The 22,704-nt window shown below is 35.5% G+C and overlaps 3 protein-coding genes across 5 annotated transcripts; 2 read left to right on the top strand and 1 right to left on the bottom strand.

The window, feature by feature from the left end:
• Positions 1–488: 488 nt before the first annotated feature.
• Positions 489–2,682, top strand: LOC138904509 (protein MAIN-LIKE 1-like). The gene is made up of 3 exons (XM_070193012.1): positions 489–892; positions 1,922–2,536; positions 2,605–2,682. Exons 1-3 carry the CDS (start codon positions 863–865, stop codon positions 2,680–2,682), a joined length of 723 nt encoding a protein of 240 aa, XP_070049113.1. The 5' UTR covers positions 489–862.
• An 8,867-nt stretch (positions 2,683–11,549) lies between these two features.
• LOC104097501 (uncharacterized) lies at positions 11,550–15,817 on the top strand. 3 transcript variants are annotated; one of them, XM_070195097.1, is made up of 7 exons: positions 11,550–11,937; positions 13,304–13,751; positions 13,833–13,918; positions 14,106–14,252; positions 14,752–14,883; positions 15,015–15,263; positions 15,354–15,817. In XM_070195097.1, the coding sequence occupies exons 1-7, from the start codon at positions 11,908–11,910 to the stop codon at positions 15,663–15,665; spliced, it is 1,404 nt and encodes a 467-aa protein (XP_070051198.1). In that variant the 5' UTR covers positions 11,550–11,907; the 3' UTR covers positions 15,666–15,817. The 3 variants fall into 3 exon arrangements, with proteins under 3 accessions (XP_070051198.1, XP_070051197.1, XP_070051199.1); XM_070195096.1 differs by having other exon boundaries at positions 11,552–11,937; positions 13,304–13,918; XM_070195098.1 differs by lacking the exon at positions 11,550–11,937 and adding an exon at positions 12,021–12,861 and having other exon boundaries at positions 13,304–13,918.
• Positions 15,818–15,828: 11 nt separating this feature from the next.
• On the bottom strand, positions 15,829–22,414 carry LOC104097502 (MACPF domain-containing protein CAD1-like). The gene is made up of 7 exons (XM_009604070.3): positions 21,830–22,414; positions 19,067–19,305; positions 18,750–18,945; positions 18,494–18,577; positions 17,431–17,614; positions 17,153–17,316; positions 15,829–16,745 (listed from the first exon to the last, which is right to left on the bottom strand). Exons 1-7 carry the CDS (start codon positions 22,094–22,096, stop codon positions 16,113–16,115), a joined length of 1,767 nt encoding a protein of 588 aa, XP_009602365.2. The 5' UTR covers positions 22,097–22,414; the 3' UTR covers positions 15,829–16,112.
• Between the last annotated feature and the right edge of the window lie 290 nt (positions 22,415–22,704).

The following is a 22,704-nucleotide window of genomic DNA, read 5'->3' as shown; positions in this document are numbered from 1 at the left end:
AACTCGTTTAAATTTTAGGACATGACATCCCTAAGTTTAAACCTCAAGGCTTCACGATATCTTGTCCTAAAGTTCAAAAATTATATCAAAAAATTTGAATTTTATGTTTTGAATTTTAAATTAACAGTTCAGAAATTTAGGATTTTTAGTCCTGAATTTTAAATAACAACTCAAAATTCAGGATACTTAGTCCTAAAATTTAAATAAATTTGATTAATCTTTAAATATATTATAAACTATTGGTATATTTTAAACAACGGGCAATTGGTATACTTCGCTCAAGTACAAAGGGAAGTGTAATAAAGTCCCGCAAGTCCACGACCAACGGACCGATAACTTTCTAATCACGCCCGCATTTCCATCTCACGTGAGCTTTTGGGCCGCTAACTAAGTAGGCGTTTGGCCATAAGTTTTGAGGGAAAAAATTCAAATACGCATTTTTATAGAATTAACCTAATTTTTGGAAGATTTAAAACCAAAACTTCAAATGCTTAAGACCTCTTTTTGATCAAATCATGACCATTTGAAACTTTCTAGCTGAAAAAAAGAAAAAGGAAAAAATTTTAACATATCAAAACTCACCCCAAAATTCATGTCTAACACATTTTCAATTTCAAATCAAACTTTATCCAAATCAATCTTTTCAAAAAATATTTGGGAATCCATTTCCAAACGGTCCTAAATGAGCCCGCTTTCTACTTCTTTTGTTTTTGGCGCCTTTTGACAGCTTCTTCAGCAAGCTTCTCCTTCTGGAAAGTCTAAACCCTTTCTCTGTTTCTCTTAGAGTGAAAAAATTCCCAGGCTACCTGTAATTCTGCTTGTTCTTCTTCATTGTGATTTGTGACATGATCCGAAGAGAAATATGAGACATTCATTGGTTCAGAAACCAGGGGTATGTCATCTTATCCACCATCAATTTATTCCTATTTTCCCGCATCAGAATTTCAGTTCACTTTTTATGTGTTTTGGTATTGGCGAAAAAATGTTTTACTTTGGGAAAATCATTTTTAGGAGTCTGGTTTAGTGTAAAATTTGGTGAATAATCGTACAAGACCTAGAGTGTATTTGTATTTATTCTCCAATCAAATATTATCAAAGAGTATTTGGTTGGTGAGTGGAAAATATTTTCCAGAAAAATTATAGAGATTAATAATATTATTAGCAAATTGGAGAGTGCTTTGATGAAATTGTTGAAAACAAAAATATGTAAGTGCTTGTTAAAAAGTTAAGATAATTGTAAGAAAACTATTCGCCCATAAGTGAGGAGTCATGTTTCCTTTTTGATGGAAAATATTTTACTTGGAAAATGGCTTCCGTCCTACATAACTTTCTCATTCGGTTGACTTAACAATTGTTATTTCGAGCTCCCTATTTGTAGTTGCCATGTTGCTCTGGTGTTTTTTTTCCCTAGAGAATAGATGACGAAAGAAGGAAGGAAAGGCTTGAGGCGTGATACGATTGCAATTGCCTGTCTATGAGGTTAGCGGATAACGCTCCTTTGGAATACAACGAGCCTATTATCAGTTGAACTTGAAGTCTTTTATAAATATTTCACTCCATTATTACAATCTATATAGTAACATTTTTCGTATGGGATATGTAGTCAAGAATATCCGATCATCAGTAATAACCATCTTAACAAGGACTTTCCAATTGTAGAGAATTAATTGGAGCTTCTTTAACTTATTATCTCTTCATTTCTTTAGAATGTCCATGGATTTTAGGCCTATTATGTGCTTTAATAATAATAGGCCTATCAGGTATCCAAATACTAAATATTCCTAATGCAACTCTAACAGCGTCCTACTTTTCTTATGCTTCATACCAGTGGCTTTCAGATGTTCAATAAGTTTGTATACATCAATGTGAAAGACAATTGAGCACATTTCTACAAATTTAATGAAAGTTGTATCCTTTTCAGGTCAGAAACTTCAGCACTAGGTTCTCTTTGCCATCCTTTATAAAGCGCGTTAACAAGTTGACCGGTAGTCAGAAGGATGCTATAAGTAGGACTGGATTTGGCAGTTTGCTCCTCATTCCAGATCAGATGCTTTCTAAAAACCTATTAGTTGAACTGATGGAAAGATGGGATTATGAGAAGCGTGCTTTTGTACTTTCTCCGGGTGAAATAACCATTTCTCTCTTGGATGTTGCATTGATCTTGGGATTACGAGTCACAGGAAATCCAGTAGTTCTACTAGCAGATACACCTTTCTTGGATCTAGAAAGAGGATATGGTGTTGCCCTGTGGAATAGAAAAATCACTGTTGCATCATTAGAACAAAGACTTGATTCTCTTGCTGAGACCAACAATGATGATTTTGTGAGGACATTCTTATTATTCATGTTTGGAACTTTTCTTTTCCCAAGTACGAGTGGTAAAGTTGATTCCCGGTACCTTTATCTTCTCGAAAACCTTGATAAAGTGAGTAAATTTGCATGGGGAGCAGCTGTTCTTGCAGATGTATTTCACTGGTTGTATAGGAGAAAGAAGGAAAAAGTGCAATATGTTGGAGGTTGTCTTATTTTTCTTCAAGTAAGTTTAACAATCTCTAATATTTACTTTAGTAAACTCAACTAATTTGTGTGTTACCTATGGAACAGCTCTGTTTGACTGTTTCATTTGATGAATATTTCACAAGAAGTATTTATTGTTGCGGAAGCCAAATGTATATAGTGTGAATGAGTCACAACTACTATACCAAAAATTATGACAACCACTAAATAATAAACAAGACAATAAGACAACAATAAAAGAACACCAGAATTTACAAGGTTCGGCCAATTTTGCCTACTTCCTCGGACACAATCAATATTTTATTCCACTCCAAAATTACAAGTGAAATAATACTAAAGAGAGAAGATACAAATGCCTTAAGAAGATAAAAGGCAAATGAGAGGTGTACTTAAATCCTAAACATTAGGGCTCCTTTTATAGAGTGAAATTCCCATTCAAAATTGTCATCCCCCGATGTGGGACTTTTGACAATTTCAACAAATCTCCACCTTGGCAAAATTCCACATCTTCAATTTTCTCTCAAAAACAAATTTTGGTTGTGTCTTCATCTTCAATCTTTAGTGTTCAACAATGTTGATCAAATCCAAACAATGTTGAAACTTGACCGCAGTCACCACCTTTGTCAGCATATCAGCAGGGTTCTCCGTAGTATGAATTTTCTTCACCGTGACTCCACCTTCTTCTATGATTTCTCGTACGAAATGATACCGAACATCAATGTGCTTCGTCCTTGCATGATAAACTTGGTTCTTCGCTAATTGAATAGCACTTTGACTATCACAAAAAATTGTAATATTTTTGTGTTCAATACCAAGCTCCTTTAGCAATCCTTGAAGCCAAATTGCCTCCTTCACAGCCTCTGTAATAGCCATGTACTCTGCCTCTGTTGTAGACAAAGCAACTGTTGACTGCAAAGTAGACTTCCAACTAACTGGTGCCTTTGCAAAAGTAAACACATAACCAGTAGTTGACCTTCGTTTGTCCAGATCACCCGCAAAATCTGAGTCACAATATCCAACTACAGACCGATTGCCTTCCTGCTCAAAAACTAACCCAACATCTACAGTACTATGAATATACCGTAGAATCCACTTCACAGCTTGCCAATGCTCCTTTCCTGGATTATGCATATATCTGCTAATAACTCCAACGGCTTGTGAAATGTCAGGTCTCGTACAAACCATTGCATACATCAAGCTACCAACAACATTTGCGTATGGTACCCTTGACATATACTCCTGTTCAGTTTCATCCTTTGGCGACATAGTAGTACTTAGCTTAAAATGGGGAGCAAGTGGCGTACTAATTGGCTTAGTCTTCTTATCTATGCCAAAACGCTTTAGTACTCTCTTCAAATATTCTTTCTGAGATAAACAGAGTTTCTTTGAACGTTTATCTCTTATTATCTCCATGCCAAGAATTTTCTTTGCCTCACCCAGATCCTTCATCTCGAACTCCTCCTTCAGTTGAATCTTCAACTTATCAATTTCTTCCGAATTCTTGGAAGTTATCAACATATCATCAACATATAGGAGAAGATATACAAAGGAACCATCATTAAGTTTGCGCAAATACACACAATGATCGTATTTGCTTCTCTTGTACCCTTGCCGCAACATAAACTTGTCAAATCGCTTGTACCATTGTCTAGAAGATTGTTTCAATCCGTACAACGATTTTTCAAGTTTGCATACCATATTTTCTTTTCCAGCAACTTTGAATCCTTCTGGCTGAGTCATGTAAATTTCCTCCTCCAAGTTTCCATGTAAAAACGCAGTTTTTACATCCATCTGAACTAGTTCCAAATCCAACTGTGCTACCAAAGCCAACATAATTCTAATGGAGGAATGTTTTACAACTGGAGAAAATACTTCATTGTAATCAATTCCCTCCTTTTGAGCATATCCTTTGGCCACCAATCTTGCTTTGTAGCGAACATCTTCTTGGTTAGGAAATCCTTCTTTCTTTGCAAATACCCATTTGCACCCAATTGCTTTCTTTCCCTTCGGGAGATTGGCCAATTTCCATGTATGATTCTGATGAAGGGACTGCATTTCTTCATTCATGGCAATCCTCCACTTATCTTCTTCTGAACTTTGGATTGCGTCTTTATAAGTGGTAGGAACACCATCAGCTACAATTGAGGTTGCACAAGCAACCGTCTCTATGAGACGAACAGGTTTCGTTATTGTCCTTTTTGGCCTGCTGGTTGCTATTGATTCAAGTTGTTGTCGAGGTTCCTGAGTTGGAATCTCCCTCTCTACTGGCTCTTTTTCCAGAGGGTAATCTTCATGAGTTTCCTCCTCTGCTTCTTGTGTAGGAAAAATAAATTTTCCCTCAAACTCCACCTGCTTTGATGCACCACCAGTTTGTTTGACATATTCAACTGTCACCTTATCTGTTATGGCAGATTCATCAAAGGTAACATCTATGCTGAATATAATATTCCTTGTCTCTGCAGATGGTAGACGATTAATGAGGTGGCATGCATATGTAATTGCCTCAGCCCAAAATTCTTTGCCCAAGCCAGCATTGGACAACATACACCGTACCTTCTCCAGTAAAGTCCGGTTCATACGTTCTGCCACTCCATACTGTTGTGGTGTATGTCTGACAGTGAAGTGTCGGACGATGCCATCATTTTCACAGACCTTATTGAAATGATCATTTTTGTATTCACCTCCATTGTCTGTGCGAATACACTTAATCCTCCTGCCTGTTTGATTCTCCACCATCGTTTTCCATTTGAGAAAAGTTCCCAACACTTCATCTTTCCTCTTCATTGTATACACCCACACTCTTCGGGAAAAATCATCAACAAAGGTTACAAAATAGTGCTTCCCACCCAATGAAGGTGTTTTGGAAGCACCCCAAACATCAGAGTGTACATAATCCAAAATGCCTTTAGTATTATGGATCGCTATACCAAATTTAACCCTTGTCTGTTTCCCTTTGACACAATGCTCGCAAAACTCCAAGTTGCAAGTCTTTACACCTTTTAACAATCCTTGATTAGCTTTCAAGGATTTCCCTCCAGCATGTCCCAAGCGCATGTGCCATAGCCTGGTTGCTTCTGCCTCTTTGTCATCACTGGATGTCACTGTTGCTGTCCCAATAACTGTGCTACCACGATAGCAGTACATGTTATTGTTCTTCCGATTGGCCTTCATTACCACTAGTGCACCGGAGCATATTCTCATCACTCCATTTTCTGCAATGATTTTGAACCCTTTTGATTCTAGAGCTCCCACAGAGATGAGATTCTTCTTCAAACCCGGTACATATCGAACATCTGTTAATGTTCTGATCATTCCATCATGGCTCCTTAATCTTATTGAACCAATGCCATATGAGGTAAGAGGGCTGTTATCCGCTGTGTGGATGACTCCATATTCTCCTTCTTGAAAATTCACGAACCAGTCCTTGTTGGGACACATATGATAGCTACAAGCCGAGTCCATCAACCATATGTCTGATGATGTTGATAACTCTGTTGTAACTAATGAGAAGTCTGAATCATCACAATCAGCTACATTTGAATCCATAATGGCCTTTCCATTGTTATGTCTGGCCTTATTCTTCAACTTCGGACAGTCTTTCTTCCAGTGCCCCTTTTCTCGACAAAAGGCACATTCATCTTTGCTGGGTCTAGATCTCGACTTGGATCTTCCCTTCTTAGCCCTCGTTTGATTTTGAGGACGACCCCTCACAATTAGTGCTTCTCCTTCTCCGCCCTTCTGTTTTTCTCCCTTTCTTTGTTCATAGCTGTACAAAGCCGAACAAACTTCTCTGAGAGAAATTTCGTCATTTCCATGGAGTAGAGTAGTTTCAAGGTGCTCGTACTCATTAGGAAGTGACCCCAACAACATCAAGGCCAAGTCACCATCATCAAAAGTTGCATCCATATTTTGCAAATCTGTGACCAACTTATTGAAACTGGTGATATGTTCATTCATTGTGGTACCGGGAACATAGGTAAAGCGAAACAGTCTCTTCTTCATGTACAATTTATTTTGACTGTTTTTCTTCAAAAATTTATCCTCCAGTGCTTTCCATAATTTACTTGCAGAAGTTTCCTTTGTGTATGGATATTTCTGCTCTCTAGCAAGGTAGGATCGAATGGTACCGCAAGCAACACGATTGATAATTTTCCAATCTTCTTCTCCAATAACATCTGGCTTCTTTTCTTCAATGGCAAGATCTAGCCCTTGTTGAAAAAGAACATCTAGAACCTCGCCCTGCCACATCCCAAAATGTCCTGACCCGTCAAAAATTTCTACCGCAAATTTTGCATTTGACACAATTCTTGTCATAAGCGAAGATGCCAACGATGACGTATTATTGACACTTGATGTAGATTCTTCTTGTTTACTGTCTCCCATTTTGACACAAATATTATTTAGTAGCTAGCTGACGACACAAATCAAGATTATTTCCTTTCTGGTGTGGAAGATCAGACTAAGCTGCAACCACAGAGCATACTCAGACAGAACCTTGACTCAGTTACCAAGATAGATCTTTTCTGATGTGGAAGATCAGACTATGCTGCAACCACAGAGCATACTTAGACAGTACCTTGGCTCTGATACCAATTGTTGCGGAAGCCAAATGTATATAGTGTGAATGAGTCACAACTACTATACCAAAAATTATGACAACCACTAAATAATAAACAAGACAATAAGACAACAATAAAAGAACACCAGAATTTACGAAGGTTCGGCCAATTTTGCCTACTTCCTCGGACACAATCAATATTTTATTCCACTCCAAAATTACAAGTGAAATAATACTAAAGAGAGAAGATACAAATGCCTTAAGAAGATAAAAGGCAAATGAGAGGTGTACTTAAATCCTAAACATTAGGGCTCCTTTTATAGAGTGAAATTCCCATTCAAAATTGTCATCCCCCGATGTGGGACTTTTGACAATTTCAACATTTATGACAAATATACATTGTATCCACTTTATTAACTCCAAACTGAAAACTCAAGTCCTCACTGTAATTTGAATAGGTATGGTGTCTTGAACACATTGACATTGCTCGTCCAAGTTTAATGGATTACTGCTCTAAGTTCCCACGTGTCTGCAACTGGGGAAATGCTAAATCTCATCAGAGACACTGGTTCACTAGCTATATTTTTTGTATAGTGACAGTCTATTTTGTATATATGGCCAAAGACTAATTCTGAAAGAATGTGAAAATTTTCCGGAAAAAAAAAAGTGAATTTGTTTTAATGACCAAACAGGCCCTTAGTGAGAAACAAAAAAAGAAAATCAAAACTGAAGATAAATGAAAAAGGAGAGATCAGTGTAAACGTTGCATCCACTAAACTACCAAACAAATAGTACCATATTTTCAGACAAACAGTCAGCAGCACACAGTAAAAGAAAATGGAGCGAATCTAGAGATGTAAAATCTGAGTAAAATAACAAAGAGGAAAAAGAAAAAGAAGCCCCTTATAATTACTTACTTTTCTTTTCCAGTTTCTTCAAACTCTCTGCACCAAGATTCAAAGGACCACATCTCCCTTAACATGGAACCAAAACCAGCAACTGAGCCCAAGAAATCATCTGTTTGGGTTCTTCCTTACAAGACTCAAATCCTCTTTTTTCTTTTGGGTAAAGTGGGATTGGAGAATGATCTTCGACTAATAATGAAGAATCACAGTACACCTCCAGCAAAATTTCAATGTTAACTAAAGGGGACAACAACATGGTCTTTTTCCTTTGTTGATCCACGTAGTGTTGGGTCTAATAGCAGCGGGTTCAAATGGTCCGACCCGTGACCAGTTGCTCATTTTTCTCAAATCCAAATCTACCGATGAACTCAACTCTCTTTCTTCTCAGCTTGTTGACGTTGTGGCTAGCCATTAGAATTACTTTTGGGCTATAAAATGTATATTGCAATTTTGGACTATCGGATAATATATGTTTGGACCGATGAGCTATAAATGAATTTTGCTCAATAATATTTGATATCCACGTTACCAGAAAAGTGTTTCTTACACGAGAAAGGAAAAAAAAATTCTAACCGGACAATTTCTTTCCTCTATGTTTTGTCTTTTTTAAGTGCATCTTTTTCGGTTTGAAAAGTTTAACTTATTTGAAATATAATGCGTAATTCAATTGATGGAATAATTCAATACGAAGGAGAAAAATGAAAAATGAACCCCCCTCCACATTCAACTACAATACTAAAAAAGCTTCTTTTTTTTCTCCCTTGATCCATTAAGAAAAAAAAGTTTAAGACAGGGGAAGAATTTAATTTCGGAATACATCTTTCTCTTATTGAAAGTTATTTAAGTTTAGCAATCTCATTTTATCTTTAATGACATGTCTTTTGAATCCCACTTAATGGTAATTTATTTTATAATTAGAGAGAAAATGAAAAGAGTAGAATATAAAACACAAAAATACACGGATAAGCATCTTTTAAAAACTATTTAAGAAAATGATATCATTTTCTTGTTTATTCCATAAATAGCATATTTTTTTACAATATTAGCATATTACAAAAATTATGCACACAATTAATGAGTAACAGAATGCACAAATCATAGGATCCATATTTATCTTTTCACACTCTCTTTCCTTTTATTTTCTATTCTAAATTTCAGCAGGTTCGCAAGAGAAAAAAGAAACAAGGAAACCATGGCTGCATTTCATTTCAGTAACAGACCTCGCACAAAACAAAAAGATAGATATAGATCGAGACTAGAGAGAGAAGAAAACTAAAAGAAAAAGAAGTCTTGGTTCTCAAAAGTTCGAACAAATAGAAGGATGCATGCGAGCACCAAAACGACCCCAATCATTTTTCAATTCCTTTGAAGATTTTGTTCAAGAATTTTGCTTCGATTGTATAAATTTTACTATGTATATTTGATGTGGTTGAATTATAATCTTATGTATTATTACTGTTTACCAAAATGTAATTTTTGAAAATATCTTCTGTTTTTTAATTGTGTACCATTGTATATATGTGTTTTGTAACAAACAAAATCATTTGTACTCGTATTAAAGAATTGTTGTCCGATAATTTAATATACTCCAAAAATAAGTTGTATATTTTTTTAATATGCTCATATAACAATATTATTCATCATGTATTTACTAAATATACGTCAAAGCAAATTATGAAATTTAGTATATGTCGAATATATATCGTATATATATTCATCTAGTCAATCAATGTATGATTAAAAACTTATGTTCAAATTATTGTATAATATGGATATACCACTTATAATGATGTAGTTAATAGTAATATATTATATATGTATAAATATACATAGCATATAATAGTAATATGTAAATAATAGAGTCTGTGTGTATATATAGATATACTTGCTTTAAACCACGAATATTTATTATTAAAATTAATTATTTATTAGGTTATGAAACAACAATAATATGATAATTGAAGTATAAATAGATGATTGTAGTCTGTGTTTGCATTGTAGAAGAAAGACATATCAAAGGAATGAATGGGATGTCAATTTTGATAATGCATTATAGATTCTCGGTAAAATGATTCTTGATTTTTATATGATATGTCTTGCCACATTATACTTAGCCGTTATGGGAGATGATATGATATTATGGGCGATAATTTAGGAATTGAATTGGTGTAGCTTTAAATGTTTCGGCCAGAAATGTAGATAATTAGTTGCCGTGTTTGTTAATTACTTATTGTTGCTAGGATTTTGTAAAGTTTTCTTAGATATTGTCTAGTTATGTTTTTTCCCCGATATAAAATTACCTCCACTGAATTAAAAGATAATTTTGAAACATTATGTATATCAGACATTAAAGTTTAAAAGTTTTCTTTAATTTCTTAATTAGAGATGAAGTATGAAATATTATCGGATAGTCTAATACAATACTAATAAACAAGATTCAAATTAACCTATAGTGAAGCTGGTGAATCACAAAACGGCCTCAAATGGAATATTAATGTGAATCTCATTTCAAGAAAATGGGGCTTATAGCTATTTCTCTTGGGAGTGAAATAAGGCGTTATGCGGAAGCTAATAAAGTAAATTTTGAATGATGACAAATTAGACAACAAAAAAAATATACTAAAAAATATGCAATATTTAATATGGTTAGGTCAATTGACCCACATATGACAAAACTAATATAATAAAAAAAAAATTATCGGGAGAATAATATCCCCCATAAACAAAATTTTTAATAATTATATTATGGATACTATTGTATTGTGTATGAAAGAGGGATCCTCAATTGTCGTTTCTCACTTCAAAGATGTAAATAAAAATTTTGATAGATGAATTATTAGAACAATCGTAAATTTGAAATTAAATAATTAATACCTTCTTGACCTTTTTAAGATGACATATATTATATACCAAATTTAAAACTTAAAAAAATATATTTAAAATGGACATAAGCCCAAAAAAATAAAATGGCCAGAGGGAGTACAAAGTGAAAATGACATTAGTAGCTATTTTAAACATGTTGCTTAAAATATATTCATATTTTACAATGCATTTAAAGATTAGCTAACTCGTTTAAATTTTAGGACATGACATCCCTAAGTTTAAACCTCAAGGCTTCACGATATCTTGTCCTAAAGTTCAAAAATTATATCAAAAAATTTGAATTTTATGTTTTGAATTTTAAATTAACAGTTCAGAAATTTAGGATTTTTAGTCCTGAATTTTAAATAACAACTCAAAATTCAGGATACTTAGTCCTAAAATTTAAATAAATTTGATTAATCTTTAAATATATTATAAACTATTGGTATATTTTAAACAACGGGCAATTGGTATACTTCGCTCAAGTACAAAGGGAAGTGTAATAAAGTCCCGCAAGTCCACGACCAACGGACCGATAACTGTCTAATCACGCCCGCATTTCCATCTCACGTGAGCTTTTGGGCCGCTAACTAAGTAGGCGTTTGGCCATAAGTTTTGAGGGAAAAAATTCAAATACGCATTTTTATAGAATTAACCTAATTTTTGGAAGATTTAAAACCAAAACTTCAAATGCTTAAGACCTCTTTTTGATCAAATCATGACCATTTGAAACTTTCTAGCTGAAAAAAAGAAAAAGGAAAAAATTTTAACATATCAAAACTCACCCCAAAATTCATGTCTAACACATTTTCAATTTCAAATCAAACTTTATCCAAATCAATCTTTTCAAAAAATATTTGGGAATCCATTTCCAAACGGTCCTAAATGAGCCCGCTTTCTACTTCTTTTGTTTTTGGCGCCTTTTGACAGCTTCTTCAGCAAGCTTCTCCTTCTGGAAAGTCTAAACCCTTTCTCTGTTTCTCTTAGAGTGAAAAAATTCCCAGGCTACCTGTAATTCTGCTCGTTCTTCTTCATTGTGATTTGTGACATGATCCGAAGAGAAATATGAGGCATTCATTGGTTCAGAAACCAGGGGTATGTCATCTTATCCACCATCAATTTATTCCTATTTTCCTGCATCAGAATTTCAGTTCACTTTTTATGTGTTTTGGTATTGGCGAAAAAATGTTTTACTTTGGGAAAATCATTTTTAGGAGTCTGGTTTAGTGTAAAATTTGGTGAATAATCGTACAAGACCTAGAGTGTATTTGTATTTATTCTCTAATCAAATATTATCAAAGAGTATTTGGTTGGTGAGTGGAAAATATTTTCCAGAAAAATTATAGAGATTAATAATATTATTAGCAAATTGGAGAGTGCTTTGATGAAATTGTTGAAAACAAAAATATGTAAGTGCTTGTTAAAAAGTTAAGATAATTGTAAGAAAACTATTCGCCCATAAGTGAGGAAAGTCATGTTTCGAAAATATTTTACTTGGAAAATGGCTTCCGTCCTACATAACTTTCTCATTGAAAACATTATATTGAAAAATGGCTTTCGCAGTACCAACTGCACCTATAAAATAAGATATGGAGATAGTTGACACATTTTTGAATACTACAGGTTGCAATGATATCTAAATATCTATTGAAGCAAGTAATATGGAATTAAAGTATGGATATTCGTTAAAAAAATGATTTCTACTCAGTACTTATAGGTGAAAGGAGTCATTTTTTCCTTTGGTAGCAAATGATTTTCCTTAGAGAAAAGATTTTCCACATTTTGATGTAACCACACAGAGGAAATTGTTTTTCTCAATCTGAAAAAAGCATCTTCTGCGATACCAAACACACGACCTCATTCATCGGATTATATTCGGTTGACTTAACAATTGTTATTTCGAGCTCCCTATTTGTAGTTGCCATGTTGCTCTGGTGTTTTTTTTCCCTAGAGAATAGATGACGAAAGAAGGAAGGAAAGGCTTGAGGCGTGATACGATTGCAATTGCCTGTCTATGAGGTTAGCGGATAACGCTCCTTTGGAATACAACGAGCCTATTATCAGTTGAACTTGAAGTCTTTTATAAATATTTCACTCCATTATTACAAACTATATAGTAACATTTTTCGTATGGGATATGTATTCAAGAATATCCGATCATCAGTAATAACCATCTTAACAAGGACTTTCCAATTGTAGAGAATTAATTGGAGCTTCTTTAACTTATTATCTCTTCATTTCTTTAGAATGTCCATGGATTTTAGGCCTATTATGTGCTTTAATAATAATAGGCCTATCAGGTATCCAAATACTAAATATTCCTAATGCAACTCTAGCAGCGTCCTACTTTTCTTATGCTTCATACCAGTGGCTTTCAGATGTTCAATAAGTTTGTATACATCAATGTGAAAGACAATTGAGCACATTTCTACAAATTTAATGAAAGTTGTATCCTTTTCAGGTCAGAAACTTCAGCACTAGGTTCTCTTTGCCATCCTTTATAAAGCGCGTTAACAAGTTGACCGGTAGTCAGAAGGATGCTATAAGTAGGACTGGATTTGGCAGTTTGCTCCTCATTCCAGATCAGATGCTTTCTAAAAACCTATTAGTTGAACTGATGGAAAGATGGGATTATGAGAAGCGTGCTTTTGTACTTTCTCCGGGTGAAATAACCATTTCTCTCTTGGATGTTGCATTGATCTTGGGATTACGAGTCACAGGAAATCCAGTAGTTCTACTAGCAGATACACCTTTCTTGGATCTAGAAAGAGGATATGGTGTTGCCCTGTGGAATAGAAAAATCACTGTTGCATCATTAGAACAAAGACTTGATTCTCTTGCTGAGACCAACAATGATGATTTTGTGAGGACATTCTTATTATTCATGTTTGGAACTTTTCTTTTCCCAAGTACGAGTGGTAAAGTTGATTCCCGGTACCTTTATCTTCTCGAAAACCTTGATAAAGTGAGTAAATTTGCATGGGGAGCAGCTGTTCTTGCAGATGTATTTCACTGGTTGTATAGGAGAAAGAAGGAAAAAGTGCAATATGTTGGAGGTTGTCTTATTTTTCTTCAAGTAAGTTTAACAATCTCTAATATTTACTTTAGTAAACTCAACTAATTTGTGTGTTACCTATGGAACAGCTCTGTTTGACTGTTTCATTTGATGAATATTTCACAAGAAGTATTTATGACAAATATACATTGTATCCACTTTATTAACTCCAAACTGAAAACTCAAGTCCTCACTGTAATTTGAATAGGTATGGTGTCTTGAACACATTGACATTGCTCGTCCAAGTTTAATGGATTACTGCTCTAAGTTCCCACGTGTCTGCAACTGGGGAAATACTAAATCTCATCAGAGACACTGGTTCACTAGCAAATTCAAAGAACTAGAGGCTAATCAGGTAATAAGGTTAACAGCAGTTGCGTTCCACTTTGTCTGATCCAGCAGTTGCGTTCCACTTTGTCTGATCCAGATTCAATTTCCATCTTTTTAGGGTCGTGAGAAATTGTGCTCTTGAAGAACAACATAACTTTCCTTGGCTATTTTGGCTCAGATATAAAAGCAAAAACAATCATTCTATTGGCTATTTTAGTTCAGATATAAATTGAAGAGGACTCTGGTGTACAATAAGAGTTAGAGTTAGTACTAACCTATTTCACAGACAGTAGTAAATGGAAGGAAAGTTAGGAATATGAAGGAGATGTTTTCTGATATTTCTTCTTGAATACATTGTTTTACTTTCTTTCCCTTTCCTTCTGTTGTTGTCTCCCTTATCTTCCATTCATAGCTTCTGAAATCCAAGTTTGTGGTCTCATCAATGCCAAACAGCAATTTTGGAAACATTACGAGTTTTATTATGCTTTGGAAAATTAACTTCTAGCGACTCACTCAATCTCCAGATAATTTGGAGCCTTGAACGGACTTCTGATGAGTCCAATACTGACATAATCAAAGAGTTGATAGAGGCAGAACAGAGAAAAACATGGCCTGACATGAACCTACAATCTTCACTAGCTACTTGCTCTCGTACTGTAAGTCCTTCCTCTTTTGACATATGTTTTTGTACTTCAAACTCTTTTATCCAAATAATTTATGATAGAGATCCATTATTTTCCATATTAATTGGAAAAAAGATTGTAGATTAACTTATTTCAGTTAACAGGACCATACTGTGAAAAATGGATATCAACCAATGGTTCATTTGGTTGTTGACCTGGAAACTGAATCAGAGAGTGAAAGTAGCAGAGTGGCATATGGAATTCAAAGTCTTTCTTCTGGTCCATCCGATAAATTTAGTTTGCATGAAACTGTATCAAGATCTTCTGCATGCCACTATGGGGGGAAAGAAAAAGAACGTACAGAGCTTTCACAGTCTTCAGGAGCAGATATGGCTATAGTAATCAGCAGTGATGTGAGCTGATATTCTTTTTGTTTCTTGTTTATATGTTTATTTTGCTAGAATATCACTTAATGCAGAGGAGTTTGGTATCTGTTTATACAGGACGATTTGGAGGATGATCTGAAGAAGAAAAACCAGACTCTGGAAAAGCAAATACTTCAACTAAAGAACAAAAACGGTGATCTGATGAGAGAGAATGAAATTCTGAAATACCAACTCTCCTCAAGCCTAAAGTTTAAAGAGCAGAACGTTAAACTACAAGAAGAAAATGAAAGTTTGCAACAGGAGAATGTGAGAGTACAAAAAGAAAATGAAAGTTTGCGACAGGAGAATCAAGCACTGAGCTTATCAACCAATACTTTGGTAAGTCGATTAGGAAATCTTTTGTCTGATGGGATCAAGGAGGAGTGTTAGTAATATGAGATGTATTTTTTTAGTTGAAATGTGAATGAATGAAGGCAAAGTTTCAGCAGAATTTTATTCTTTGCAATTCTTAAAACTAACAGTGGTATCATGGAATGAACAAAAATCTTGTGGTATGCGAATTGGCTAGTCTATTAAGTGTTTCCGGAGGTGATTTTACGTAACTGCAGTTATTCTTGAATTGTTCTCTTATTATACTGAAGTGGCATTTCCTACATATTACTTAAGAGAATAAATAAAAATAATTGTGTCAAAATTTGAAGAAATTTACACATCTGAACTACCTAGGTATACACCCTTCTCCGAAGGGCAATCTACCATCAACCAGAGATGGTAAACATGCTCCCTCCTACCAACCAACCAAAAAACAAAACCGAACCATATACACCAAAACACCATCACTTCCAATTTATGCAGCAAGTTCAGAACCAGTATCAACTAATAATTTAACAATGAATACTTCATTCTCAAAACAATTCTCCTTTTTTCAACACCAAGTTTTCCACCTGTCACTAACCAGTGACCAGGAGGATCTTGAGGCCCCTTACTCATTTCGGTCATGTCAACAAACTTTGCCAACTTACTGCCTATAATATTCTCCCCTGTAGGAGAACTTGCATCGCTATTTTTATTCCCAAAATTGACCTGTTTATTCGACTTGTCATTTGGGGCGTGGTCCCACAGTGATCTTCGAATAGTGCATCCTGGTAGCCTTGAATATAGAAGCTTCATATACAACACATTTCTTGACCCAAAGTCCCACACCCCAAGCTGTGCTCCTGTCACTGTGTACACGCCAGACTGGTCATCACCTATAAAAGCTTCAGGACACTCAATTGGTGCAGTACTCACGTGGGAGAAGTTCTTCCATTTTACTGGCTCAAACCACCTACTATCTTGCTCTTCAGGGCCCTGCCACTTTGGAGCGCCAATTGCTACATGAGTGTCCCAACATGGCAGAAGGATTCTAGGAAGGGAAGTCAAATGTTGAATATAGACACATAATCTATTCGACTTGGAACCTTCAAAAGCTAGCCGCATGCCAGTCACAGGCTTACGCCCCACCGACACCTGTAGTACAACATTCAAACAGCAGCTCAGGACACTGATACTTTATTAAATGGGAAAAAGTAGGCTTGGATGGATCAAAATAACTGTCATATGAAGATACCATTTAGGTGTGCACTAGCAAAATCGGTCTAAATGTGAGGGAAACATTAGCAGTTAAAAATGGATGACTTCCATTAAGTCCCTGATCCTTGAATTCAAAAATATTCTAAGCTTTTATCGGATAGCCATCAAACCTAACGGATCCTCAGGTTGTAAAACTGGAACTAATTTGATTTATGATTGATAGCTTATTTGGAGGCAAGTTTGAGTCTGACAAACTTTTAGGAAGAAACGTATCCTTTCCTCAATCAGTATAATAAACCAGCATTGACAAAAAACACTATTTTTGAATTCGGAAATCAGCATACTTGTTCCTGGCTAACATAGAGCTTTTGTCCCATCATGCTGAACTGCAGATGTGGGCAAACAGGTTCCTTTCGCTGTTGGCCTAGAAGTCTGGACTGTACAGGGGCCCATACCCTTGGGACCTGAAACTCCAGAAAATATCTCAGCTCTTCGATTTGAGGCTTGTCTGCAAGCATTCATACAACTAGAGTCATTTGTCACTATCATGAATCATAGAAATGAGAGAGAACATAGATACAGAATATAGGATTAACTTTTTTTGTTAAACGAGATATCTTACATTCAAGATAGAGACTTATAGCACGCGCCAAATGATCTTTCCCTTTGATCCCTTCAAGCAGAAGAGTGATAGGGAAGAATGACATCTCAATGACATCTGGAGATGATCTGACAGTTTTTGCCCATTGGGTGTGGCTTTGTTCCAGATCATCCCCTCCCCTTCTTCTGAAAATGACTGTGACATCCTGCATCAGATACGTTGAACAAAACCAATGTTTTAGGAATAACCAGCAAATGATGATTTTGCAAAACAGTCAACTGACAAAAATTACAATTATGACAAGAAATCATATAGAAGTACATAGTACTAATCCCTTTGTCCGATTTAATTTGATAAAATTTACTGGGAGCACAGATTAAGAACTAATTTGACTTTATTATTTTTTTGTGACAGTAAGATGAAGAAAAACTAAAATTGTTTCGGGCAAGTAGGTTTGACTGAAAAAACACTTGTAAATGACTTTGAACTGTTAAAACTTTGGAAGTTGTATGGAACATTATTGTTTCAGAACTCTCGAAGCATCTTGGGAGTTGGTCCCAAAACGGGAAGACCATCACATAAATGGGAATGGAGGCAATATCTAATAGTCTTTGTGGGTACTATAACATGACAAAAAATAAAAACATGACAAATCAATTATTAAGTTAAGGCTTAATACATAGTTTACCCCCTGAGCTTGTAGCCAAATCCCTTTTACATACCCCTACTTCACGGGCAACCTTTTTTACACCAAACATTTCACAAAGTGTGTCTAATACACACCACTTTGGGAAACGTTTGGTGTGTAAAACGTTCCCGTGAAACAGGGGTGTGTAAACGGGATTTGGCTCCATGCTTGTGTGTGTGTGTCGCGGGGGGGGGGGGGGGGGGGGGGGGGGGGGGTTAAACTATGTATTAAGCCTTAAGAGAAAGAAGAATCTTCCTTCTTGATATTCAGATGAGCATTACTTCTATGACGTTTCTCTCGCGAATCACCCCTTTGTAGCGGAAAAGATCACACATAACTTTTGCTCCTATTCGAAAGCAATAAAAATCAGAAGGAAAGAAAAGGCATGTCACAAACCTCTTTTCCATTTCCAGCAATATATGGAGCATTAGTGGGTTGGGGATATATTCCTTGGCTATTGAATATCGATGGATCGCTAGACTGCAAAATTAAATTGAGGAAGGGATGGGAAATTTGTGGATAACGAAGGCGTCAGAAGACAGTTTATTTGAAAGGAAACAGTCTAGAATAACCATTTTTTAAATAAGTAAAAACAACAAACCATCAAAAATGGTACTTGAAGTTTGAAAACAAAGGAAATAATGGAACTAGCCTTATCCTTGTATTTCAATAGACCTGAACTTGTAAGGCTTTCTGTGCTGGAGAACCTCTGATTTCCAATATCATGAACATAACTTTTTATTTCCATTGTGGACAGAGGTGATGAAAGGTGCTGTTTAACGTAAATTACATCTTTACCACCAATAGTTACGGATGTAATTATGTGAGTCCCAAAAGTTTCAATGAAGCTGTAACAGACAGAGGTAGTCCCTTTTTAGCGAATGATAGAGGTTCTACCAAAAAATTTTTGCATGTCAACTATATAAAAAAAAATCACTTGTCGAAAGAAAAGCAATGAGAGATTCTAACCTTGCTAGTGCGGGTGGGTCCCATGATGCTGGGACAGCTCTTCTAACACTTTCCTGTAATACTAGCGGTGAGTTCATGAGTTGAAGCCTAGCAAGTGGTATGAAATATCCATCCATACAAAGTGTCTTTGTAGTGATAGCATCTAAATGCTTTGCACCAGTGAAACTGAATGCTACATTGAAGCTACCAAGAGGAGAATGGCTTGAAATATCAGCCTTTCTGTTAAAAAATTCCACCATCTGCAGACAAAAGCACTAGAATAAGTTATTAGAGAAATGATAAAACTATTTTTTAAATAAAATTAGGAAAAGCAAAAGGTTAACCAAAAGTACAGAAACTTGCACCAGCATTAGAACACACAGACCAACAAAGACCCTTTACAAAAAAAACAGATGAACAAAGACTTGGAAGATATCACTGTGAAGTGTGAACTAAATACTAATTATACATTTGAAAACTACCAAGTAAAATAATGCAAATGTACAAAAAGGCGTCCAAACACTATAATCCAACAAATATTTGCAAGATTTGTTGCATTAAAATTTAATGGTTGTTTCAAAAGAAAAAAAATGGATGGTGATGTTTGGCAGGGTTCAGAAGGGAGAACCATTTTTAAAAACAGGAGCTACATTTGGAAACCAGTTGATGGAGAAGACTTGGCAAGTACATGCATATGGTGAAAATAGAAGAAAAAGAGAGAACTTATTGTGCTGGTCAACACTCTACAAGATGGGCACATTTGTCTGCAACTTCTTTAATGAAGTAATAATATTTTTGTTATGGAAAAAACCTAGTATACAATTTGTTTACGGAAAGTTGAAAACCTACACAAAAATATGTTTCTCTACGAAAGACGTCCAATCATCTATACTAACAAGAAGGGCCTTACAAACGAGGAGATTGGCTAATCCAGCTGACAAGAGAAAAAGAAGGTCAACAACACATCTTTATTTCGATTGAAACCGACCTTATCCCCCCACTACCAAACCTGAAATGATGACTAGCATAACGGGAGAATGGAATTTGGTCCCTGCAATGATAGAACCTCATGAACCAAGCATACTACTTGAGTTTCTTTTCTTCTCTTTTGCACCAAAACTTAACAGAAAAGAAAAACGTTCCCTCGACAAGAAAATTTTGGTCTCTGCCCCTTCAAAAACTTTCCTATCCCTCTTCCTCCAAGGCACCCACAAAAGAGCCAAAGGAGCTATATCTTACGTTTCCTTCTCTCTCTATAGAAGTCATGTTAAACATCACATCCTTATCTGTAGTCAACATTGACTGTTGTATTACAAATAGATTCAGTACCGCCCACCACAACTAGCTTGCAACTCGGCAACGCACTAACTAATGATCCATGCTTGTACATGAAGCAAGACCTATGCATCCTTTTCCTTAGAATTTCAGTTGTTAGGGCCGCCCCTTTTGCTACCAGCCAAAGCCCACATGAACAGATATACCTTCCTAAATGATTTGGGAATCCAAATTGATAGGTGAGGAAACCCAGCATTTCTCTTTTTTATACTCCTAACTTAAGCTTTTACTAACGGATTTGCATTCCATCTCTTCACTCATCTTGTTTCTCATCCCCATCTCAACTTTTCGTTTTGCTTTTCTATTATTTTCTCATGTGATCTAATTTTTTTATATTTTTATATAAATTTTGGATATATTATATAAATTCCTTCATACATTCAAGCCAAGCACAATTTTATAACACAAGGGTTATTCTTATCACAAAAATTTCGTGTCAACTCTAATCTTACCCTCCAGCAAATATAGATCTTTAAACTCTGTACTACGCTACGCATATTACAATTCACCTCCATCCCTTCATATCTCAATCCCCGATATGCAGTCTCTTCATGCTAAAAATGGTTTAGACTTTAAGAGGGAATGGTCTGGTCTAGCTTAGAGTAAAGACGGCATACTCAGAGGTTAAAAGTTCAAACAACAAAACTGAAGAAAGAGCCACAATAGGCACAACAATCGTCAAAAGCCCGTCAACTGTTCTCGGGTCCTTTCACAGACAGCCCCCCTCCGCCCAATAACCCCCATCATATTCCCCTTGCTCATATAAACTGTAAAACTTGTAGGTATTCCTTTCCTTTGATACTTGTGCTTTGGTACCCAATCCTCCCAAATCCCAGCACCAGAGTACTAACAATATGTTGAGGATTGCGTGGCAATCCACACAATTCAGCATCTTCCTGCAATTGAATCACCACCTGAATCTTTATTTGGTATTTTTTCCTAAATGCAAACAGAGATCAACTTTAACCATGCTCATCCTATGCGGCAACAAGCACAAGCCGACCGCAGTACAAGGTTTCTCGGGCTATTGCTTCAAAACAAAAAGTTTTAGGTTTGTAGCTAGAGTCATTGTAACTCTTACCATCTTGATCCTTCTTTTCTTCTTCCTCGCGCTTATAGATACCCAATTAATTACTCCATTTATCCCAAATTATGTTGCACGATTTCCTTTTTAGTTTGTCCAAAAAAATGATACTATTCTACATTTAAAAACAATACTATAACTTTAAAATTCGCGTTTCACCCTTAATGAGATTATTTATGTTTCGAAAGTCTTTTCTTTCTTAAATAACGTATCCAATCAAACAATGTCACATAAAATGGAAGGAAAAGAAACTAGTAGAAAGCATCACTAGATTGACATAACAAAACAGTAAAACCAACAATTCTCTAACTTAATAAATTCAAACAGAGAGCACCTAAAAACAGCCATTTGGTGAGCAGACGTACCTCATTATAATTACAAACACTAGAACCATCTCGACCACCAGGCTCCTGAAAATTCTTAATATCCCTTGAAATATTAGGCAGCACTACGTTATCATATAAACAAAGATCCCTTGTATGCTGCTGCTCTTCATCAATCTCTACAACGCTAGACCCACCCACCCCCTTACAATATAGCAATCTTGTATCATAATTCACATCAAATCCCCTTCCTAATGCTTGCACTGCATTTATAGCTGTATGAATTGCTGCTGAGTTATTTTCTTCCATTACATCCCCAAAAATATAAACTCAACCCAAAACCGCCCCCCCCCCCCCCCCCCCAAAAAAAAATGAACCAAAACTAGTGCTTAATGAGTCAACACAAGTATATGACCGAGATGGATTTAGCCAGATATGGGGGAAAAGTCCAGTTGCACTGTATATATATATACTCTAGATCTTTGAATCTATCAAAGGAGATTTGTTTTTCAGATTTTGTGAGTGTTGCTGTATCTAACTGTGTCTATTTTCTTTCCCCTGTACGGCTGTACCTAAACATTCTTTTTTCTTTTTTGCCCTTTATTTACTGTGTAGTGTACATTGTATGTAATTTTTTGCTTTCGGTATCTAACCATTGTTGTCCAAATTGATATATAACTGTATATAAGTAATAGCTATACATGAATAGAAAACATAAACCAAACATTAGATAACTAATACAACTTTTATACGATGATTATTTCTTTCTATACTTCAAATCAAACGTCCTCTAAACTTCTAAATTAAGTTTTATAAACTGGAAATTTGGTAAATTGACCTATCTCCTAAGTCAAGTAGTCTATCCTCTTTCCATTTATAGCCGTATGATTACTTCAACGTTTCATTTGGTCGTAATA

This window comes from Nicotiana tomentosiformis, chromosome 2 (assembly GCF_000390325.3).
Source record: "Nicotiana tomentosiformis chromosome 2, ASM39032v3, whole genome shotgun sequence".
Lineage (NCBI taxonomy): Eukaryota > Viridiplantae > Streptophyta > Magnoliopsida > Solanales > Solanaceae > Nicotiana > Nicotiana tomentosiformis.
This window is presented reverse-complemented; position numbering and strand designations above follow the sequence as displayed.

Coding starts and splice junctions, on each gene's coding strand:
- LOC104097502 (XM_009604070.3), bottom strand. CDS start 22,096: ATGGAAGAAAATAACTCAGCAGCAATTCATACAGCTATAAATGCAGTG. Junction 19,306..21,829: donor GTGTTTGTAATTATAATGAG/GTACGTCTGCTC, acceptor TTTTGTCTGCAG/ATGGTGGAATTTTTTAACAG. Junction 17,317..17,430: donor TATAAGTCTCTATCTTGAAT/GTAAGATATCTC, acceptor GAATGCTTGCAG/ACAAGCCTCAAATCGAAGAG.
- LOC138904509 (XM_070193012.1), top strand. CDS start 863: ATGAGACATTCATTGGTTCAGAAACCAGGG. Junction 893..1,921: donor CATTGGTTCAGAAACCAGGG/GTATGTCATCTT, acceptor TATCCTTTTCAG/GTCAGAAACTTCAGCACTAG. Junction 2,537..2,604: donor GTTGTCTTATTTTTCTTCAA/GTAAGTTTAACA, acceptor CCTATGGAACAG/CTCTGTTTGACTGTTTCATT.
- LOC104097501 (XM_070195096.1), top strand. CDS start 11,908: ATGAGGCATTCATTGGTTCAGAAACCAGGG. Junction 13,919..14,105: donor GTTGTCTTATTTTTCTTCAA/GTAAGTTTAACA, acceptor TAATTTGAATAG/GTATGGTGTCTTGAACACAT. Junction 14,253..14,751: donor AAGAACTAGAGGCTAATCAG/GTAATAAGGTTA, acceptor CTCAATCTCCAG/ATAATTTGGAGCCTTGAACG.